At 36.0% G+C, this 18,839-nt stretch overlaps 1 protein-coding gene across 1 annotated transcript; it reads left to right on the plus strand.

Annotated features, from left to right (window-relative positions):
- Nucleotides 1–93: 93 nt before the first annotated feature.
- On the plus strand, nucleotides 94–18,292 carry ralaa (v-ral simian leukemia viral oncogene homolog Aa (ras related)). Its single transcript, XM_051881452.1, has 5 exons — nucleotides 94–358; nucleotides 2,549–2,813; nucleotides 7,143–7,351; nucleotides 9,692–9,866; nucleotides 13,432–18,292. Exons 2-5 carry the CDS (start codon nucleotides 2,700–2,702, stop codon nucleotides 13,552–13,554), a joined length of 621 nt encoding a protein of 206 aa, XP_051737412.1. The 5' UTR covers nucleotides 94–358; nucleotides 2,549–2,699; the 3' UTR covers nucleotides 13,555–18,292.
- Nucleotides 18,293–18,839: the final 547 nt, after the last annotated feature.

Here is an 18,839-nt window from a genome sequence, read left to right on the forward strand (position 1 = left end):
GAAGCGGGCGACGAGGGAGGGGGGATTGCGTGCGCATGCGCAGACAGCCGCCGTGCGCTTCCCTGCATGGAAAACTGAAGCGGATCCATGTGACCCGCCTATCGGGATCATCATCGACACTACACACCCATGATTGACTGCTGCCACGCCAAAGATCACATCAACCGGCTTGTACTCGCTGTAAATACAGACGAAAGTGAAGTTTGAGGGATCCGGTCCGATTCTGATGGCATTATTCGGGATGTGGAGGCTGCAGTAACAGGAGAGACAGACAGAGAGACCAGGGAAGAGGAATCTTACCCTTCCCAAGAGTCCGTGTGTCTCTGGATTATCTTTAGCTGAACGAGCGGACACAAAGGTAAGACCTAGCGCAGGTATTAAGGCATATTTGTAACCAGTGTCGTTATGAATATAATATCAAATCCAGACTGGGTGCTAATAGATCAAAGCTAATGAACCCTTGAGTCTATGTGTATGTGATGGCTAACCGGACAGCTAGTGTGTGTGTGTGTGTGTGTGTGTGTGTGTGTGTGTGTGTGTGTGTGTGTCTGTCTGTCTGTGAGAGCAGACTATACAAATGACCCTTACAAAAGCACTGTGATACCATAGTAACAGATGGCAATACCATGGTATTGAATGATTACCATAGTATTTGCATGGCTAAGATACCTTAACACAGTGGTTTTCAAAATTTCAGAGGCCACAGACCACCATATGATCATCCTAAAACTGAAAAGGCAGATGTATAGTTTCATGTATAAAGACCCAATTCATACTAATTTAAATGCCAATTTAAAGTATTGTTTGGAAAATATTTAGTGTTTAAGTTGCATTTAAGTTTCTTTCTATTCACTATAGTACTGTACTGTTAAATGTATTTATTTAAAGCAAAATTTTATTGTTTACTTATTTATTTTGATCTAATTGTTTATTTATTTTAAACATTCTTATTGTTTACTTATTCATCTAATCTGTATTAATCTAATTATTATTATTATTTCTTGTATTAATAATAAATTGTATTATTTCCAATTTGTATTTATTTTTTATTTATTTTTTTGGTTAAGCATCATTTTTCATGTTTTTATTTATTCATTTATTTAATCATTTAAATATATTCATTCATTTTAATCATGTTATTATTTATTTATTTTATTTGCTGCATTTTTATTTATTCTTTTTTTTTTTTTTTTTACATTTTTACACTTTTTTTAATACAATTTTTACTACGTTTTTACACTGTTTTTCTCTACACGACCCAGTTTGAAAACCCCTGCCATAGCATAAAATGCTGCTAAATAGAACCACTGGGTTGCAATGTCTCAAAAAACATGGTAATTGTCAGCAGAACAGTGATTAGTGGGGTATAATCACTGACAGCCTTACGGATCCTTTTATATCTCCCATGTCTTTGTATACGTACTGTACTGAAGCCTGCAGACTGTGACTGTCTGTCTGAGAGTTGAAGCCGTTGTTGTGCTCAGCAGACCCAACCCTGGCCTCTCTCTCTCTCTCTATACAAATGCATATATAATGTTCTCATATGTACCAATGCATACGCTCACAGTCATATTACACCACGTGTTATGAATCATTCATTCCTTTACTTAGATGAGCTTTGCAGTCATCATCACTATTGTCAATATGTTAGATTTCCCTCGGTTTGTCAGATTTATTGAAGTTTCACCATTGCGTATTTCTCCTTAATTTAGTTAGATCTGCAGTCATCACAATGCAAAATGCTTTAAAAAAAATAACTTCCCTCCCTTTTGCAGCAACATGTCTTCGCTGATGACGAGGGCGGGGCAACCTGTCACTCATATGAGATCCACCAATAGCAAACCTACATTTGTTCTTGTTCCTGAAGCCGTTTTGCTCTGATATACGTCACAATAGGGAAGAAAAACTAGCACAACTTCCCTTTCATGCTGACTTTAAGGAGATGTTTGTTTTGCTTTGATGTATGTTGACATGTCAGTCTTCAGTCAGTTGTAACCCAGACCATAGTATTTAGCAGTGTTTGGGAAAGTTACTTTTGAAAGTAATGCATTACAAAATTGCATTACTCCCTACAAAAGTAACTAATTGCATTGGTTACTTTTTATGAAAAGTAATGCATTTCACTACTTTTGCGTTACTTTTTCTCACCTGGGCTGGGCTTGCTTGTTTTTTTAAAACAACAAAAAAAGTTCTATTTTTGGCAAATGTTAAGACCCTTTCACACCAAAAGTGAAATGAATAAGCCTCAGGCTGAAGGAAATGCATATTTACACCTGTACAGTAGAGGGCGCAGCTCAAACAAAACTTTCCGCTGTGCTGCCATTCTGGATTAAAGAAGCATAGGATACAGGAGGAGGAAGTTCAACAGGATATGATTTCACGATATGCGATGTGTGATGCATACTGTTATAATAATATGCGAATAATATTCAAATGCTTAAGACAGGCCTGTAAGAATAGCATCTTCTTTTCTGGTTTTATATGAGTTATGGCTAAACAGTGAGTAGAATATTACAGAAGAACTGTAAATCTTTTTGTTCTCATCCAGGTGCACACAGGGCGGTACATGGTCGTCTCTCGAACACACTCCCACCCTGACCCTTCACTTCAGTGACCTTCAGCACCTCCCTGACCCGAACCGACCCGACCTATAAACCTCACGACTCTCCTCTCAGTCCAAACCCATAGCAACCCTCACCATGGCAGCAGCCAAGCCCAAAGGACAGAACTCACTGGCGCTTCACAAGGTGATCATGGTTGGGAGCGGCGGTGTGGGAAAGTCGGCTTTAACTTTGCAGTTCATGTACGATGAGGTGAGGATGCTTTCCACATATTACAAAAATGCTTCCCCCCACAGACATCATGAAAGTACAATTATATTTTAATTAGTTTTGTTCATGTAGTAATATTATGAATCACCACTTGGCGTTGTATTTTGCCCTTATGAAAAATCTGATGCTAGCTGGTTTTAAACAGTTTATAGCTGGTCCAGATGGCAATATCAGATGGATGATCTGGTTTTGACCTTTGTAGAGCATCTTGGTTAGGGTTGCAAAAGGGGCAGAAAATTTCTGGCAAATTTCCGAAAACTTTTTACGGGAACTACAGGGCTCGACAATAAGGACCGCCCGATGGCCCGGGGCCAGTGTGAACGACGCTCGAGACAGTAGACGGAACGGTCACTTGCCCAATAGGGCCAGTGCTGTAGGGTGTGCGATATATATCGTCTATGATATCATAATTGTTGATTTAATGATCTGAAATTATCGAGTATGCCCCTTACTTTACAAAAACCAAACAAAAACACACCCATTGAGTGCACGCATACACTACGTGACGTAGCCTAGTCTAGTAGGTTAGACTAGTGCGCATGCATATTTTAAGTGCACGATTTCACTGCGTGATTTAGTCTATTAAAATGCCTTTAGAATGCCCCAGAATTCAAAATAAGGGGCAAAATGCCCCTTTATATCTTTTATATTTATATCATTTAATATAGGTAACCAATATTAAACAAAGAGCGCCGTTTTTCTCCAAATATCAGCACGATTACAAATGTGATATTGATTTTATACAGCGTACAGTTTAATGAACAAGAACTTAATATCAAGTGACTTACATTTTAGACACCAAATCGCCTGTTTCGCTCTATTTTGTCTACGAAAATAGTTCCAAACAAAGTGATTCCTGAATGAATCAGCCGTTTGAATGAATCAGCCGTTTGAATGAATCAGCTGTTTGAATGAATCAGCCGTTTGAATGAATCGGTTGAATCTCAATGACTCGCTCATTAACAGTGATTCGCTGCCACCTACTGGCGGGTTTAATTTCACGTTTTAAGTGTCTTCATTTTTTAAATAATTTCAAATAACAGTATTTAACGATTTATTTTTTTCAGCATTTCAAAACATTATTTAAGCACCTGTAACTGCTCTTGACTGATTAACTTTAATAAAGTTTAATCTATAGGCTAGTTATATAGTTGTACATTAGATTACAATTACTGTAGCTTCCTGTTTAAACTTACGTGAAAAACTTAGTTTCATTTATATGTTTGTTCTGTTGTATTTATTTTGGCTATTACTCATAATTTGATTATTTGTTACTATTTTATTACTTACTGTCTATTTGTCTAACAATATTTAAAATTTGAGTTAATCTAGTAGCTTTTGGTGTCATAACCCTATTTATTAAGGTTACAAGTATCAAAAACAACAAAAGCAATAACTAGGCTTATTTTATAGGCCCATTTTCTTTTACTTTATTCATTTTTTTGTTGTGGGGCAAGTGAAAATTTTGGCAAGGCAAGTAAAAATTTGAACCACTGGCCCGACTGGGCCAGTAGAAAAAAATCCTTAGCGTTGAGCCCTGGAACTTAACCTGGGAAATTTTGGGAATATTCCAATTTGGAAACTTAACAGAAATTTATGGGAATTAACGGGAATTAATTGGAAATTTGGGAAAATTTCTATATATTTCTATATAAATTTTATATAAATTATACCATATACAAACATTAATATAAACATTTTGTTTGTTCATAATAACATTAAATAACAGTAATTAATTCTAGAAAATATGTAAAATATATTTTATTGCAGCAATTGTTAAGCGTGTTATTTATTTCAGTGTCACATGATCCTTCAGAAATCATTCTAATATGCTGATTTGATACTCATTTATCAATGTTGTAAACAGTTGTGCTGCTTAATATTTTTTTGGATCCTACTTTTTTCAGGATTCATAGATGAATAAAAAATTAAAAAGAACAGCATTTATTCAAAATAGAAATCTTTTCTAACAATACAAGTGTTTAATATCACCCTTTATCAATTTCACACATCCTTGCTGAATAAAAGTATTCATTTCTTTCAAAAAAGAAAGAAAAAAATTACTGACCCCAAACTTTTGAACGGTAGTGTATATTGTTACAGAAGATTTCTATTTAAAATAAATGCTATTCTTTAACTTTTTATTCATCAAAGAATCCTGAAAAAAGTATCACGGGTTAGAAAAAATATTAAGCAGCACAACTGTTTCCAACATTGTTAATTGAGAAGCAGATCATCATATCAGAGTGATTTCTGAAGGATCATGTGACACTGAAGACTGGAGTAATGATGCTGAAAATTCAGCTTTGATCACAGGAATAAATTACATTTTAATATATATTAAAATAGAAAACCATTATTTGAAATTGTAATAAAATTTCACAGTATTACTTTTTTTTTCCTCTGTATTTTTGATCAAATATGCATGTTATGGAGGAATGCACGGTGCATGCAGGGGGTGTGGCCTCAGTAGCCCTGCAGTAAGTAGTGTGCTGTGTGAATGTGATTGAGGAATGTACAGGGTAAAAATTCAACTGAAATTGCATTAAATCTCATTGTTTTAACCAAGATTATGCTGCAAGATATTTTTTTCAACTATATTTAAGTTCCCTGTTATAGGCTAATCAGCTGTTATTTGCTAATTCCCTGTTTATTCTCATTAATTCCCATATATTCCCGTTAATTCTCATGGAAAGTTTCCAGCCTTGAAAATTCCTGGAATTTTGCAACCCTAATCTTGGTTAAGACTGGTTAAAGTGGGTACAAGCCACAGAACAGCTTGCATGTTTCTAGTTAGTTTGAGAACAGAATCTGGCAGCTCTTAACATTAGAGTTAGTTTATTTTAATATATTAAATATTTTAGTTGTCTTCAGGCTTGGGCTGGGTGACATGGCCACAAATATTATCACAATGTTTTTTCCATGTCATACAATATCAATATTTATCTCAGTATTCGTTTACCATTAATGGGGAAGGAAATGCTTTCCACGTGTTTGTTCGACCTTGAAAATGAATGTAAACATGTTTGTTCACAATTAAACTCCACAGAGTAGTTACCTTTTAATATAGGGCCCCATGAAATTCATTTTATTTTTTTCCTAAATTCTGTGTTTTCCTTTTTATTTTTTGGGATTCTGTGTTTTATGATTTAATATATAAACTTTAACAATTTATTTAAGCTTTTAAAATGTAATCAAATGACAGCAAATCATTGCATTTTTATTTTTTGTCAAATAAGATGCTGCACAACAGAACTGTATACATTTAAAACATGGATGAAAAAATATCTTGGTTGAATGATATTCCTTAGAAATAATAATAATATTATACATTTTAGTATACAGAAGTGATGTATTTCTGTCATCATTTCTTGAAGTTAAGCCAAACTTTTATTTTGATGGTTTGTTATGAATATCTTTCAGTTTTAGTTTCAGTTTCATTGTGTATTTGGCGGTAGTTTTTCTCAAATTTAACAGTGAAAAGCTTGTGAAGTGACTCTCTGGAGATGAAGTTCATGTGTTTATGTCCTCATATATTGAGACAGCAGACGCTGAAAACACAGTGAGCATCACATGTGTGTGTGAGTTCATGTATCAGACGAAACTGCGGCGTTCATTTACACAGAGACGCGCAGAAATCACTTATTAGTGACATACACTGACACCTCAAGTAAAAATGTCCAGAGCTTATCATTGTTATCGACGTAAATTTTATCGCCATCTCAATATGATATGTGACCCTGGACTACAAAACCATAATGGTACATTTTTTGAAATAAATAAGCTTTCCATTGATGTACGGTTTGTTAGGATAGGATAGTATCTGGCTGAGATACAACTATTTGATCTGGAATCTGAGGGTGCAAAAAAACCTAAATATTGAGAAAATCGCTGTTTAAGTTGTCCAAATGAAGTCCTTAGCAATGCATATTCACTCACAAAAATACATTTTTGATATACTTACGGTAGTAAATTTACAAAATATCTTCATGGAACATGATCTTTACTTAATATCCTAATGATTTTTGACCCATACAATGTATTGTTGGCTATTGCTACAAATATACCCGTGCGACTTATGACTGGTTTTGTGGTCCAGGATCACATATAGTTTATCGCCCAGCCCTACTTCAGGCCTCCTTGCATGTTTGCTGAGACCCTTTAGTGTTTTTTTTTTTTTTTTTATCGGTTGAAAGTCATAAACTGTTTAAATAAAACCCTATCGGCATATGCCGGTCAATATTTGGCCATCGCCCTGATTTCGGTCCCAATGTAAACACCTTTACGCACCTCCCACCTTCTTTTCCTTAGTTTGTGGAAGACTATGAGCCCACGAAAGCTGACAGCTACAGGAAGAAGGTGGTTCTGGATGGGGAGGAAGTGCAGATAGATATTCTGGACACAGCCGGTCAGGAGGACTATGCGGCTATCCGGGATAACTACTTCCGCAGCGGGGAGGGGTTCCTCTGTGTCTTCTCCATCACTGAATTAGAATCGTTTGCAGCAACTGCTGATTTCAGGTGATTTACAGCTCTTGAGCTTATTTAAAAGAGCCGTATTGATTTTAGACTTAAACTGTTGCTCTTGAATTGATGATCTTGTTTATGCACTGACCTTTTTTGTCTGGTTGTATTAAGGTTGGGTCACTGTGGTAGATTTTGGTAGTTGTCCAACATGTGACTAGTCTAGTTTATCTGTAACACTTTACAATAAGGTTTAATGGTAACACTTTACAATAAGGTCTCATTTGTTAACATTAGTTAATGTATTAACTTGTATAAACCAACACTGAGCAATATATTTTAACAGCATCTATTAACCTTTGTTAAAGGGTTAGTTCACCCAAAAATGAAAATTCTGTCATTAATTACTCACCCTCGTGCCGTTTTACACCCGTAAGACCTTTGTTGATCTTCGGAACACAAATTAAGATATTTTTGTTTAAATCCGATGGCTCCGTGAGGCCTGCATAGCCAGCAATGACATTTCCTCTCTCAAGATCCATAAAGGTACTAAAAACATATTTAAATAACTAAATAATTCATTATTTTGTTTTTTTTTGGCGCACCAAAAATATTCTTGTCGCTTTATAATATTAATATTGAACCACTGTACTCACATGAACTGATTTAAATATGTTTTAGTACCTTTATGGATCTTGAGAGAGGAAATGTCATTGCTCCCTATGTAGGCCTCACGGAGCCATCGGATTTAAACAAAAATATCTCAATTTGCGTTCTGAAAATTACCGAAGGTCTTACGGGTGTGGAACGGCATGAGCGTGAGTAATAAATGACAGAATTTTCATTTTGGGGTGAACTAACCCTTTAATGTTAGTTAAAAATGTTCATGTTAGTTCACAGTGCATTAACTAATATTGACGGATGCAACTTTCTACCCTAAAATGTTTTAGTAAATGTTGAGATTAAAGGGTTAGCTCACCCAAAAATGAAAATTCTGCCATTAATTACTCACCCTTTTGTCGATCCAAACTCATAATACCTTTGTTCATCTTCAGAACACAAATTAAGATATTTTTGATTAAATCCAATGGCTCAGTGAGGCCTGCATTGCCAGCAAGACAATTGACCCTTCGCAAAGACCCGCCCCCCTTAGTTACTGTTGCTTTGTCCAAGAAGCCATGGTGCTGTCACGCCACACAGAGTGAAAAATACTTCGCGGAGCAAAGAGGACACTGGCAACACGTCAACAGACAAGACAGAGCAGGTTACTTATGATATTAAACAAAGTCCCAGCTTTCAAATTGTATAATTTTTTAAGAAATTCGAACAATAAAAACTGTTTTGTGGCTCTTTAATGTGTCGTGACCATGGTCGTGACAGATTGCTGTAGCGCCTAAGCTCAAGCGGCTCATGAACCGATCATCTCTTCTTGCTAGTTAATTAATAGCATCAAATAAACATGAATGAACATGAGAAGGAATGTTGTTTCAAACGCGGAAAGACGTCAGTAAACACCATTTTTCGAGTTCAAGTCCAACGAGGTTAATCTTCTAACTCCTGACTGCTTAATCAGACAAAATGGCGGATTCGGCGTTATGATTGGTTAGATCGCTTGTCAATCAAACTCCCGGCGAAGGGTCAAATAACACTTTCAAATGCCCAGAAAGCTACTAAAGACATTTTTAAAACAGTTCATGTGACTACAGTGCTTCAACCTTAATGTTATGAAGCAACGAGAATACTTTTTGTGCACCAAAAAAAAACAAAATAACAAATTTATTCAACAATATTTAGTGATGGGCGATTTCAAAACACTGCTTCATGAAGCTTCAAAGCTTTATGGATCTTTTGTTTCAAATCAGTGGTTCGGAGCATGAATCAAACTGCCAAAGTCACGTGATTTCAGTAAATGAGGCTTCGTTACGTCATGTGTTTCAAAATTTCAGTGGTTCACCACTGGGGGACGTGACTTTGGCAGTTTGATTCACGCGCCGAACCACTGATTCGAAACAAAAGATTCGTAAAGCTTTGAAGCTTCATGAAACAGTGTTTTGAAATCGCCCATCACTAAATACTGTTGAATAAAGTTGTTATTTTGTTTTTTGTGGTGCACAAAAAGTAATCTCGTTATAGTTTCTTGTTCCCATTTTATATTTATTTCCTTTTTTGGTTTGATTTTTTTTTTTTTTTTAATTTAGTAATGGTACTTTAATTAGATGTAGATGAAAATAATAAATATAGTTTTGTACATATTTAAATCACATTATTTAAAATGTTTCAATGTTTTTTTGCAAAGGCGTTCTTGTGTTTTTTTTTGTTTTTTTTTTGACTGCTTTTATGGATATTGGTTTCCATTAGAGTTATATTTTTGACATAGAAAAAATACTCCCTACTCAGAGAGCAGATTCTGCGGGTGAAGGAAGACGAGAACGTCCCCTTCCTGTTGGTGGGAAATAAGTCGGATCTGGAGGACCGGAGACAGGTTAGCGCCGACGAGGCTAAAGCCAGAGCAGATCAGTGGGGCGTGTGCTACGTGGAGACGTCTGCTAAGACCCGCGCCAACGTAGACAAGGTCAGTGCTACAAAACAGGCTCTGTAAACCTGAAATTGATGGTTTGCTAGTGTAGAGGTGGGCAGTTACTGGGTAAATGCTATTGAAACTACATCCTGTACACCAGGAGTGTGTGATATTGACAAAAATAATAATTAGACATTATTTTGCTGAGTGCTGGTATCTTGACTGATTTAGGCCTGTCATGGACAGCTGACTCCCAAAGCATTTCATATTCTTCATATGCTGTGCAGTGGTTAGAAATAATTTTTAGGCAATATTTCTCCTAAACTGTTTTCCAGGGGATTTTTAACTTTTTTTATAATGGCAATTTTTTTTAATAACTTTTTTAGAAGTATGCTTCATCGTTAATGTCAGACTGTTACATTAATCAATAAATTCAATTAGAATAATAACACTGCTACCAAGCAAATCAATCAGTATCAACAAAATCAATCTTTGCACTGCAGAAGTGGCACAGATGTTGCATCTGAAGTGGCATTTAGATGTATTTACACAGAATGATTAATGCAACTCAGAGGTGGCTTGAACTTACAGTACACTGTATTTACAATTTCAAAAATAATGCTGTGATATTGCAAACATATATCATTAAAAAATGAAATTATTCTTTAAATATGAAACTAAAGCTGGCAGTAGGTCGCTCGCTGCATCCAAAATCGCATACTGTATAGTAGGTACTACATTTGTTTTGAAACTTGCTTCACTACTGCTAAAAAAGTACATTCAAAATGGTATGAATGTGTGTAGTTTGAATGAAATACGGACATACTACATCAGCCTGTCAATGTGATCTATGGTGTCCGTTGTACTGCTTCACCGTCATTCACAAATCCACTCCCGTGGCCTCATGGGGTAGTAAATGCGCACTTCAGAATCTCACCAGAAGTAGGAGGTCATCCAGGTACTTTTCACCTACTGTGATTTTGGACATACTACTCGGCTCACCTAGAGTTTTCGACTACTAGCATATTCAGATGCAGGGATTGTCTTACTGAGTTGAGCCATTCATTCAAATGATTTGTTCAAATGGCTGATTCATTCGCTCATTGAATCATTCATTAAACTGATTAATTCCAAATGCAGATTCATTCAGTTATGAAGAACCTTTATGACTCAAATCATTTCTGCTGTTCATTTGGAAATTTCAGTTGACAAAATAAACCAAAAACATAACATATTGACAGTATTGTGTCTGAAATGTAAATCAAAATGTTAACTTATTGTTTATTAAACTCTTTTATGAAATCAATAAGACATTTACAATCGTGCTAATGTTTGGGAATAACAGCACTCTTGCTTGTGTGATGATGCTTAAAGTGTTAGTTCACACAAATATTAAAATTTTCACATGATTTACTCACGCTCACACCGTCCTAGGTGTATATGACTATGTTCTTTCAGATGAACACAATCTGAGATATATTTAAAAATATCCTGCCTCTTCCAATCTTTGTAATGGTAGTGAATGGATTCAGATTCTTCAGATTTTGAAGTAAACAAAGTGCATCCATTTTAAAAGTACTCTACTCCGGGGTGTTAATAAAGGCCTTCTGAAGTGAAGCGATGGAATTTTGTAAAAAAGAAAAACATAACCATATTTATTTTTATAGGTGTATAAACTACTGCGCTACTCCTACATCCTATGTCAGGAAGCTAGTTATTTTAGATTATAAAGTTTTAAATACGGATATTTTTCTTACTAAAACCCATCACTTCACTCCAGAAGGCCTTTATTAACCTCCTGGAGCCGTGTGGAGTACTTTTAAAATGGATGCACTTTTTTTCCTTCAAAATTGGGCCCCCCATTCACTGCCATTATATAGCATGGAAGAGCCAGGATATTTTTTTTAAGCATATTTCCGATTGTATTTGTCTGAATGAAGAAAGTCATATTAGGGCTGCACAATTAATTGAATTTCTAATCGTGATTATGATTACAGATGCCACGATTTCATAATCTTTCAAAGGCGCGATTACAAGGAAAAATATCCACTTACATTATGCTGCATGTTTAAGAGGTGTTTAGAGCATGTCACATTGTGAGAGGTGAATCACGACTACTTCAGAATGCAAAAGGTCTAACCTAGCACAAAAGGAGCTACCAATAATGTAGGTGTACGCTGATATGTCGAACGCACGCGAAACACCAGCACCCGCCATTTTTAAAAAGCCGTGTACACAGCCTATGTATTTACTCCACAAACTAACTCTACAAACATGAAAAACAATGATAGGACCTCTCAACCTTACACTAAAGAGAAAATCCAGCGCGACTTTGAGCAGACCAAGCGAAGCAGAAATACATAATCATGTTAAGCTAGCGACATTGGGCATCAACCACACGGCAAAAGCTAAAACTTTTTCATATACTGTCTACTTTCTTGTATAACAGTTCTATCTAATAACGTATTAGACAGGACTGTTAAACAGATCGTAAACTAATGAAGATGGAGAATGCGAGCACTGTGCTCAGGATCTGTCCGAACTGTTCTCAGCGGCATCAAAATAAAAGTCAGCCGCGCCGTCAAAAAAAAATTAACAACAACAAGCGCAGTTTACGTCACTTCAGGCCTTAGGGGAACATTAGTTCTCAGGGAAATACACTGGTGGCTAGTTCCTATATCTGCATTCCAAGAACAACCCGATGCAAAAGCCCCTATTATTATACCATGCATATGTTGACTTTTTTATTATTATTTAAAGAAGAAACCAAACCAATGTATAGTTGACATTTGAGGTTTAATGCTATAGAAAAACAATAAAAAATTTCAGGAAGAGTGTTTTCAGATTGTTTTTTATTTTTATACAAAAATATGGCATGCAGTTGCTTCAAACAACGGTATAAATATGCTATTCAATACATCATTCAGTGTAAATTATGATAATCATAATTAATAATCACAATTACAATTTCATGGGAATAATCGACAATTATGATTTTTGTCATAATCGTGCAGCCCTAAGTCATGTACACCTTGGATGGCTTGAGGGTGAGTAAATCATGGGGTAATTTTCGTTTTTCATTTTTGGGTGATTTATCCCTTTAACTTTATTATTTGATATAAACATAAGATGAAACTCATGGGGTAAAATGACCCTGTTAGCCTATACATTGAATTTGGGGACATTAAAATAGGCTAAAATACATCATGCAGTGAAAGCGTTCACTTTCTCAAGGTGTGCGTTTGTTTGATTTTACAAAGCGAGTGACATACTCAAAAATGTCAGATCGCACATCATTAAAACAATAATTACATTATTATCATTGACGATACAAATCTCACAAATGTGTTGTATTCTTAACCTACTTGTCTAATTTTTGGCCTACAATTGCTATAAATTTAAAAAAAACAATATGTTATTAATATAATATTATTAATGTCTTACTCTTATTAAATATTCTGTTGCACTTTGAAATTTGTCATGTTGTAGATGGTTGAAGAGTGTTTTATGTTAACTTCAATTTTGAATTTTTTTTAACTTTCTTTTTTAATAATATAAGCAATTTTGAATTTATTTTAAGTGATACATTTTCCAAGATGCTGTGCTGTCTTGACTGCAGGTGTTCTTTGACCTCATGAGGGAAATTCGTGCTAGGAAGATGGAGGACAGCAAGGAAAAGAACGGAAAGAAGAAGAGGAAAAGTCTGGCCAAACGAATCCGTGAAAGATGTTGCATTTTATAGTCTCTGTGATCATTTACTCTTCCTCTTTTGCATATATGTACCTGTATGTTCTGTATTTTTGCCCTGTTGATAACTAATCCTCATCTGCAATGTTTCCTGGTGATTGTGTGTCAGATGTGGGGTTGTTGCTTAGATAAAGGACCAGGACAGTCTGATACAGTCGATTTCTTAGATTCATGCAGTAGTGTCCAACTGGAATCTCTTTAGTGTCATATCAGTCATATTGTCCAAAAGCACAGGACGACATTGGTCTTCTGAAAACTTCCTGTCTAAGCGATTTCAGAGCTTTTTTTTATTTTATTCATGTGTCATTCGTTTGTTTTATGAGTTCCCAGGCCACCACGTGTTTTAACATCAGTCTTGGGTGATCCGATCTCAAACGGAGACAGCACTAAATACAGGTGAACGAGGTACCTGAAATGTTGTGATTCAGTCACTTTGGGGTCAGTCAGATTGTTTAAATGTTTTTCAAATAAGTGTGTTCAGCTCACCAAGACTGCATTTATTTGATCAAAAATACAGTAATATTGTGAAATATTATTACAATGTAAAACAGCTGCTTTCTATGTGAATAAACTGTAATTTATTCCTGTGATCAAAAGCTGAATTTTCAGCATCATTACTCCAGTCTTCAGTGTCACATGATCCTTCAAAAATCATTCTAATATGATGGATTTGCTGCTCAAGAAACATTTCTGATTATTATCAATGTTGAAAACTGATGTGCTGCTTCAGATTTGTGTGGAAACGGTCATACATTTTATTTTTCAGGATTCTTTGATGAATTGAAAGTTCAAAAGAACAGCATTTATTTGAAATAGAAATCTTTCGCAACATTATAAATGTTTTTACTGTCATTTTTGATCAGATTCATGAATCTTTGCTGAATAAAAGATTAAATAAAGTCTTACTGACCCAAAGTTTTTGAGCGCTAGTGTAGTCAGAAACCCATGTCAAAACATTGCACTTGTAAGCCCCGCCTACTGACATGTCAATCAATCATTGCACTAAAACAAGGGTTCGAATCACCTGAAAAGGATGTTAATACAGGTGTAAACAGCCTGAATTCAGACAGTCTTCTTGAACAGGGTCTCTGGCCTTAAAGCTAAAATGAGCGTTTGAGTGTTATTAATTTAACACTGGATGAGCCCATTGATTTACATTACATAAGGAGGAGGCTTAAAAACTGAAAATACAGGAGCTGAGCTAATCATTGGGCTTTGAAAAAAAAAAAAAAAGAAATGTAAAGCTTTATTGGAAAATGCATTGTTAAAAGCATTTGTTGGTTTGTGGCTGAGCAATTAGTAATTGTTATGCATACAAATTGCAGTACACTAACAAACAATGAGATTTGTGTTAGTAACCAGCTATACCCAATTTATTTATTTATTTTAATTACTTAATATTCCAAGCAACTTGTCAGAACCAGTGGACAAAATGAGTTGCAAACAGGAAGTTAGCCTGGCTGCAGCGATTCTGTGTACTTGACTTCTTGATGCCTTGATGTCCATTGTGAATGTGGCACTCAACCTTACTTACTGAGCTCCAGTTTCTTTTAGTGTCTAATCATTTCAGAATGAGAGAGGCAGCTAGAAGAACAGGAAAGAAGTGTACGTCAGCAGCATGTTCAGAACATGAGATTCGCACCCTTGCTATTAGAAAATGCAAAATAGGTGTGGCTCGGGCGAGTACGATGACAATCTTATGCTTTTCATATGTGATGTGAAAATCCAAAACTTGTCGATTTGGACAGCTCATGCACTCACGGTTCCAGTCCTAACCAGAGACATACATTGTCATCTTAATGTAAATTAGTCCAGTGATTGTTGTTTTTTTTTCCCCTTTGCTTTTCTGCTTTTATTATATATGTATTGTTAATGTGAAAGCTTATTTCGGCCGTTTCAAAAAAATAATTTTTTCTAATTTATATGTGCTTAATTATTTACAGGGAAATTTATTTATATTCAGTACTATTTCCACCAGACCTCTGTTTGCCTTTTAGTGGAAAGAAAATATACGTATATGCCAGATATCTAAGCCAAATTTACACTGCAAAGGTGGCACAGAAGCGCTTCAGAAGTGGCATTTAAGTGTCTTTACACAGACTGTTTAATGCTGCTCAGAGGTGGCATGAATGCATTTAAGGCATCTTTACAAGCCAAGTTAAGGCTGCTCAGTGCCTGCTCAAAGTTCAGTGTAAAAATGCAATGCTGCGTGAAAGTCAGGCTAGATTATACCTTCTCTGGCCCACCTCATCCCATATTATCAAAGTATACAGTTACAATTGCTGTGTAAATGCATTTATGCCTCCACTGAGATCATTAAACAGTCTGTAAAGACACAGGTAAATGCCATTTCAGAAGCGCTTCTGTGCCACCTTTGCAGCGTAAATGTGACATTACAACAATTGCATCTATATATTTTGATACTAGGGGTTGAGGTGGGTCCGAGCAGGCATTAATAAGTCTGGCTTTTATGTGGCATTGCGTCAGTACACTGAATTTTCAGCAGGCATAGAGTAGTCTTAAAGGCGTCTTTACACAGCTGAGTTAAGGCTGCTCTGTGCCTGCTCAAAATTCAGTATAATGATGCAATGCTGCATAAAAGCTGGACTAAATAATCCCAGCTTTGACCCACCTCAGGCCTTAGTTTCAAAATATACAGTTGCCATTGCTGTGTAGATGCATTTATGCCACCTCTGAGCAGCATTAAACAGTCTATGTAAAGACACTTATGTTGAATTTACACTTCAAAGGTGGCACAGAAGTGCTTCTGAAGTGGTGTTTAAGTGTCTTTACACATACTGTTTAATGCTGCTCAGAGGTGGCAAGAATGCATTTAAGGCATCTTTACAAGCCAAGTTAAGGCTGCTCAGTGCCTGCTCAAAATTGTAAAGTGTAAAGATGCAATGCTGCGTGAAAGTCAGACTAGATTATGCCTGCTCTGGCCCACCTCATCATATATTATCAAAGTGTACAATTACAATGCTGTGTAAATGCATTTGTGCCTCCACTGAGCATCATTAAACAGTCTGTGTAAAGACACCTAAATGCCATTTTTGAAGCGCTTCTGTGCCACCTTTGCAGTGTAAATGTGACATTACAACAAATACAACTATATATTTGATACTGGGGTTGAGGTGGGTCAGAGCAGGCATAATTAAGTCTGGCTTTTATGTGGCATTGCGTCGGTGCATTGTCTCAAGATGCAATGCTGCATAAAAGCTGAACTAAATAATCCCAGCTCTGACCCACCTCAGACCTTAGTTTCACAATATACAGTTGCAATTTCTGTGTAAATGCATTTATGCCACCTCTGAGCAGCATTAAACAGTCTGTGTAAAGGCACTTATGCCAAATTTACACTTCAAAGGTGGCACAGAAGTGCTTCAGAAGTGGCATTTAAGTGTCTTTACACAGACTGTTTAATGCTGCTCAGAGGTGGCAAGAATGCATTTAAGGCATCTTTACAAGCCAAGTTAAGCCATTTCGGAAGCGCTTCTGTGCCACCTTTGCAATGTAAATGTGACATTACAGCAATTACATTATATTTTTTATACTAGGGGTTGAGGTGGGTCAGAGCAGGCATAATTAAGTCTGGATTTTATGTGGCATTGCGTCAGTACACTGAATTTTGAGCAGGCACAGAGCAGCCTTAACAGCATCTTTACACAGCCGAGTTAAGGCTGCTCAGTGCAGTGCAGTGCAGCATAAAAGCTGGACTAAATAATCCCAGCTCTGACCCACCTTGGGCCTTAGTTTCAAAATATACAGTTGCAATTGCTGTGTAAATGCATTTATGCCACCTCTGAGCAGCATTAAACAGTCTGTGTAAAGACACTTATGCCAAATTTACACTTCAAAGTTGGTGCTTTTGAAGTGCCATTTTAGATGTTTTTACACAGTTTAATGCTGCTCAGAGGTGGCATAAATACATTAACACAGAAAAAGATGTCTTTTCACTGAATTTTGAGCAGGCACAGAACAGACGCCTTTAAATGCCACTTAAATAGCGCTTCTGTGCCACCTTTACTGTGTAAACAACCTTTAAGTCATTCATAAGCAGTTGTTCTTGTGAAGTGGATGTAAAGGCTTAGTGTTTTAGAGGGGTTTAAATTAAATTTGAATAAAATTGCAACACTTCCAAAATATTTTGGTAGTTTCAGCATGGGATAAGTAATCAGTTCTCCCATTTGTCAAAGCACAGTGGTTCTGTAATGAACGTGAAAAATAATTCTGAAGATAACCAACATCTAGTTTACTGTGAGCAGTTGTCTTATGATTGACACATGACGTCACACCAAAGGCCAGTGCGGTATAATGTATGCGAGGGTGTATCGCTGTGCCCATGGTAGACTTTTGTAGCAAACGCAGCTGTTTTCTTGCCTGTTTTAATGAATCATTTCTGTTATGGTGCTATTTCTGCTCACAAAGGTTTTGTCCTTTGTATGTGTGTGTTTGTGTGCAGCATGGGCTGTGTGTGTTGAGAACTTGTGTGTATTTTAAAGGGCAGGGTGTTCTGTTAAAAATAGCGTGCAGTAAAACAGTAAAATATACAGTAGAGCTCATTTTCAGTTGTCTGTAGTATTTCAAAGTTTGTTTTATATCTGAACCTAAACTGTAAAGAAATGAACTGCATTCTGGCCAAAGTGGCATTTCCAGCTGTAAAGATGATATTTGGAAGCAATGGAAATTAAATTGTCTGAATTAAATGATTTAAATAAATTAAAATGACAGCATTATTTGTGCTTTTATAATAGTTTGTGGTCCTTAAGAACTGGGGTCAATTTGCTTGGGTTTTATTGCTAGTAACAACCCTTAATGGTAACCATATAGCCAAAATACTATAGTTTTAATACAGTAAAACTGGTAATTTTGTATTAGCCTCTGTCAACTAAAAATTATAAAAAGTGTAAAGGTAATATTTGGACGCAATAGAAAAGCAATTTGTCTCAATCAAATGATTTAAATAAATATAAATTATTTGTGCTTTTATAATAGTTTGTGGTCCGTAAAGTAAGGTTGTCAAAAGTACTGACTTCGGTACCAATCGGTACTGAAATTTAAAAATGTGACGCTTTGAGCGCTATTGAGCGGATTTGTAAACACCTCTGATTGGCCATTGTGTTCATGCACTCATCAGATATGTCTGTGTTTGGCTACAATGATCAACGCACGGGAGCATTTGAATTTAAAAACAAATTTGAATACCTCTGTAAATCTGTGGTAATTTGGCATTAGCCACTACTGTCAAAATAAATAAAAACAAAATTTATATTTTATATA

The sequence above is a fragment of the Ctenopharyngodon idella genome, chromosome 23 (genome assembly GCF_019924925.1).
Source record: "Ctenopharyngodon idella isolate HZGC_01 chromosome 23, HZGC01, whole genome shotgun sequence".
Lineage (NCBI taxonomy): Eukaryota > Metazoa > Chordata > Actinopteri > Cypriniformes > Xenocyprididae > Ctenopharyngodon > Ctenopharyngodon idella.

What these genes read in the sequence shown, in the direction of transcription:
- ralaa (XM_051881452.1), top strand. Translation starts at nt 2,700, where the DNA reads ATGGCAGCAGCCAAGCCCAAAGGACAGAACTCACTGGCGCTTCACAAG. An exon ending in TGCAGTTCATGTACGATGAG is followed by an intron (nt 2,814 to 7,142) that starts GTGAGGATGCTT and finishes TCTTTTCCTTAG; the next exon opens with TTTGTGGAAGACTATGAGCC. An exon ending in CCCGCGCCAACGTAGACAAG is followed by an intron (nt 9,867 to 13,431) that starts GTCAGTGCTACA and finishes TCTTGACTGCAG; the next exon opens with GTGTTCTTTGACCTCATGAG.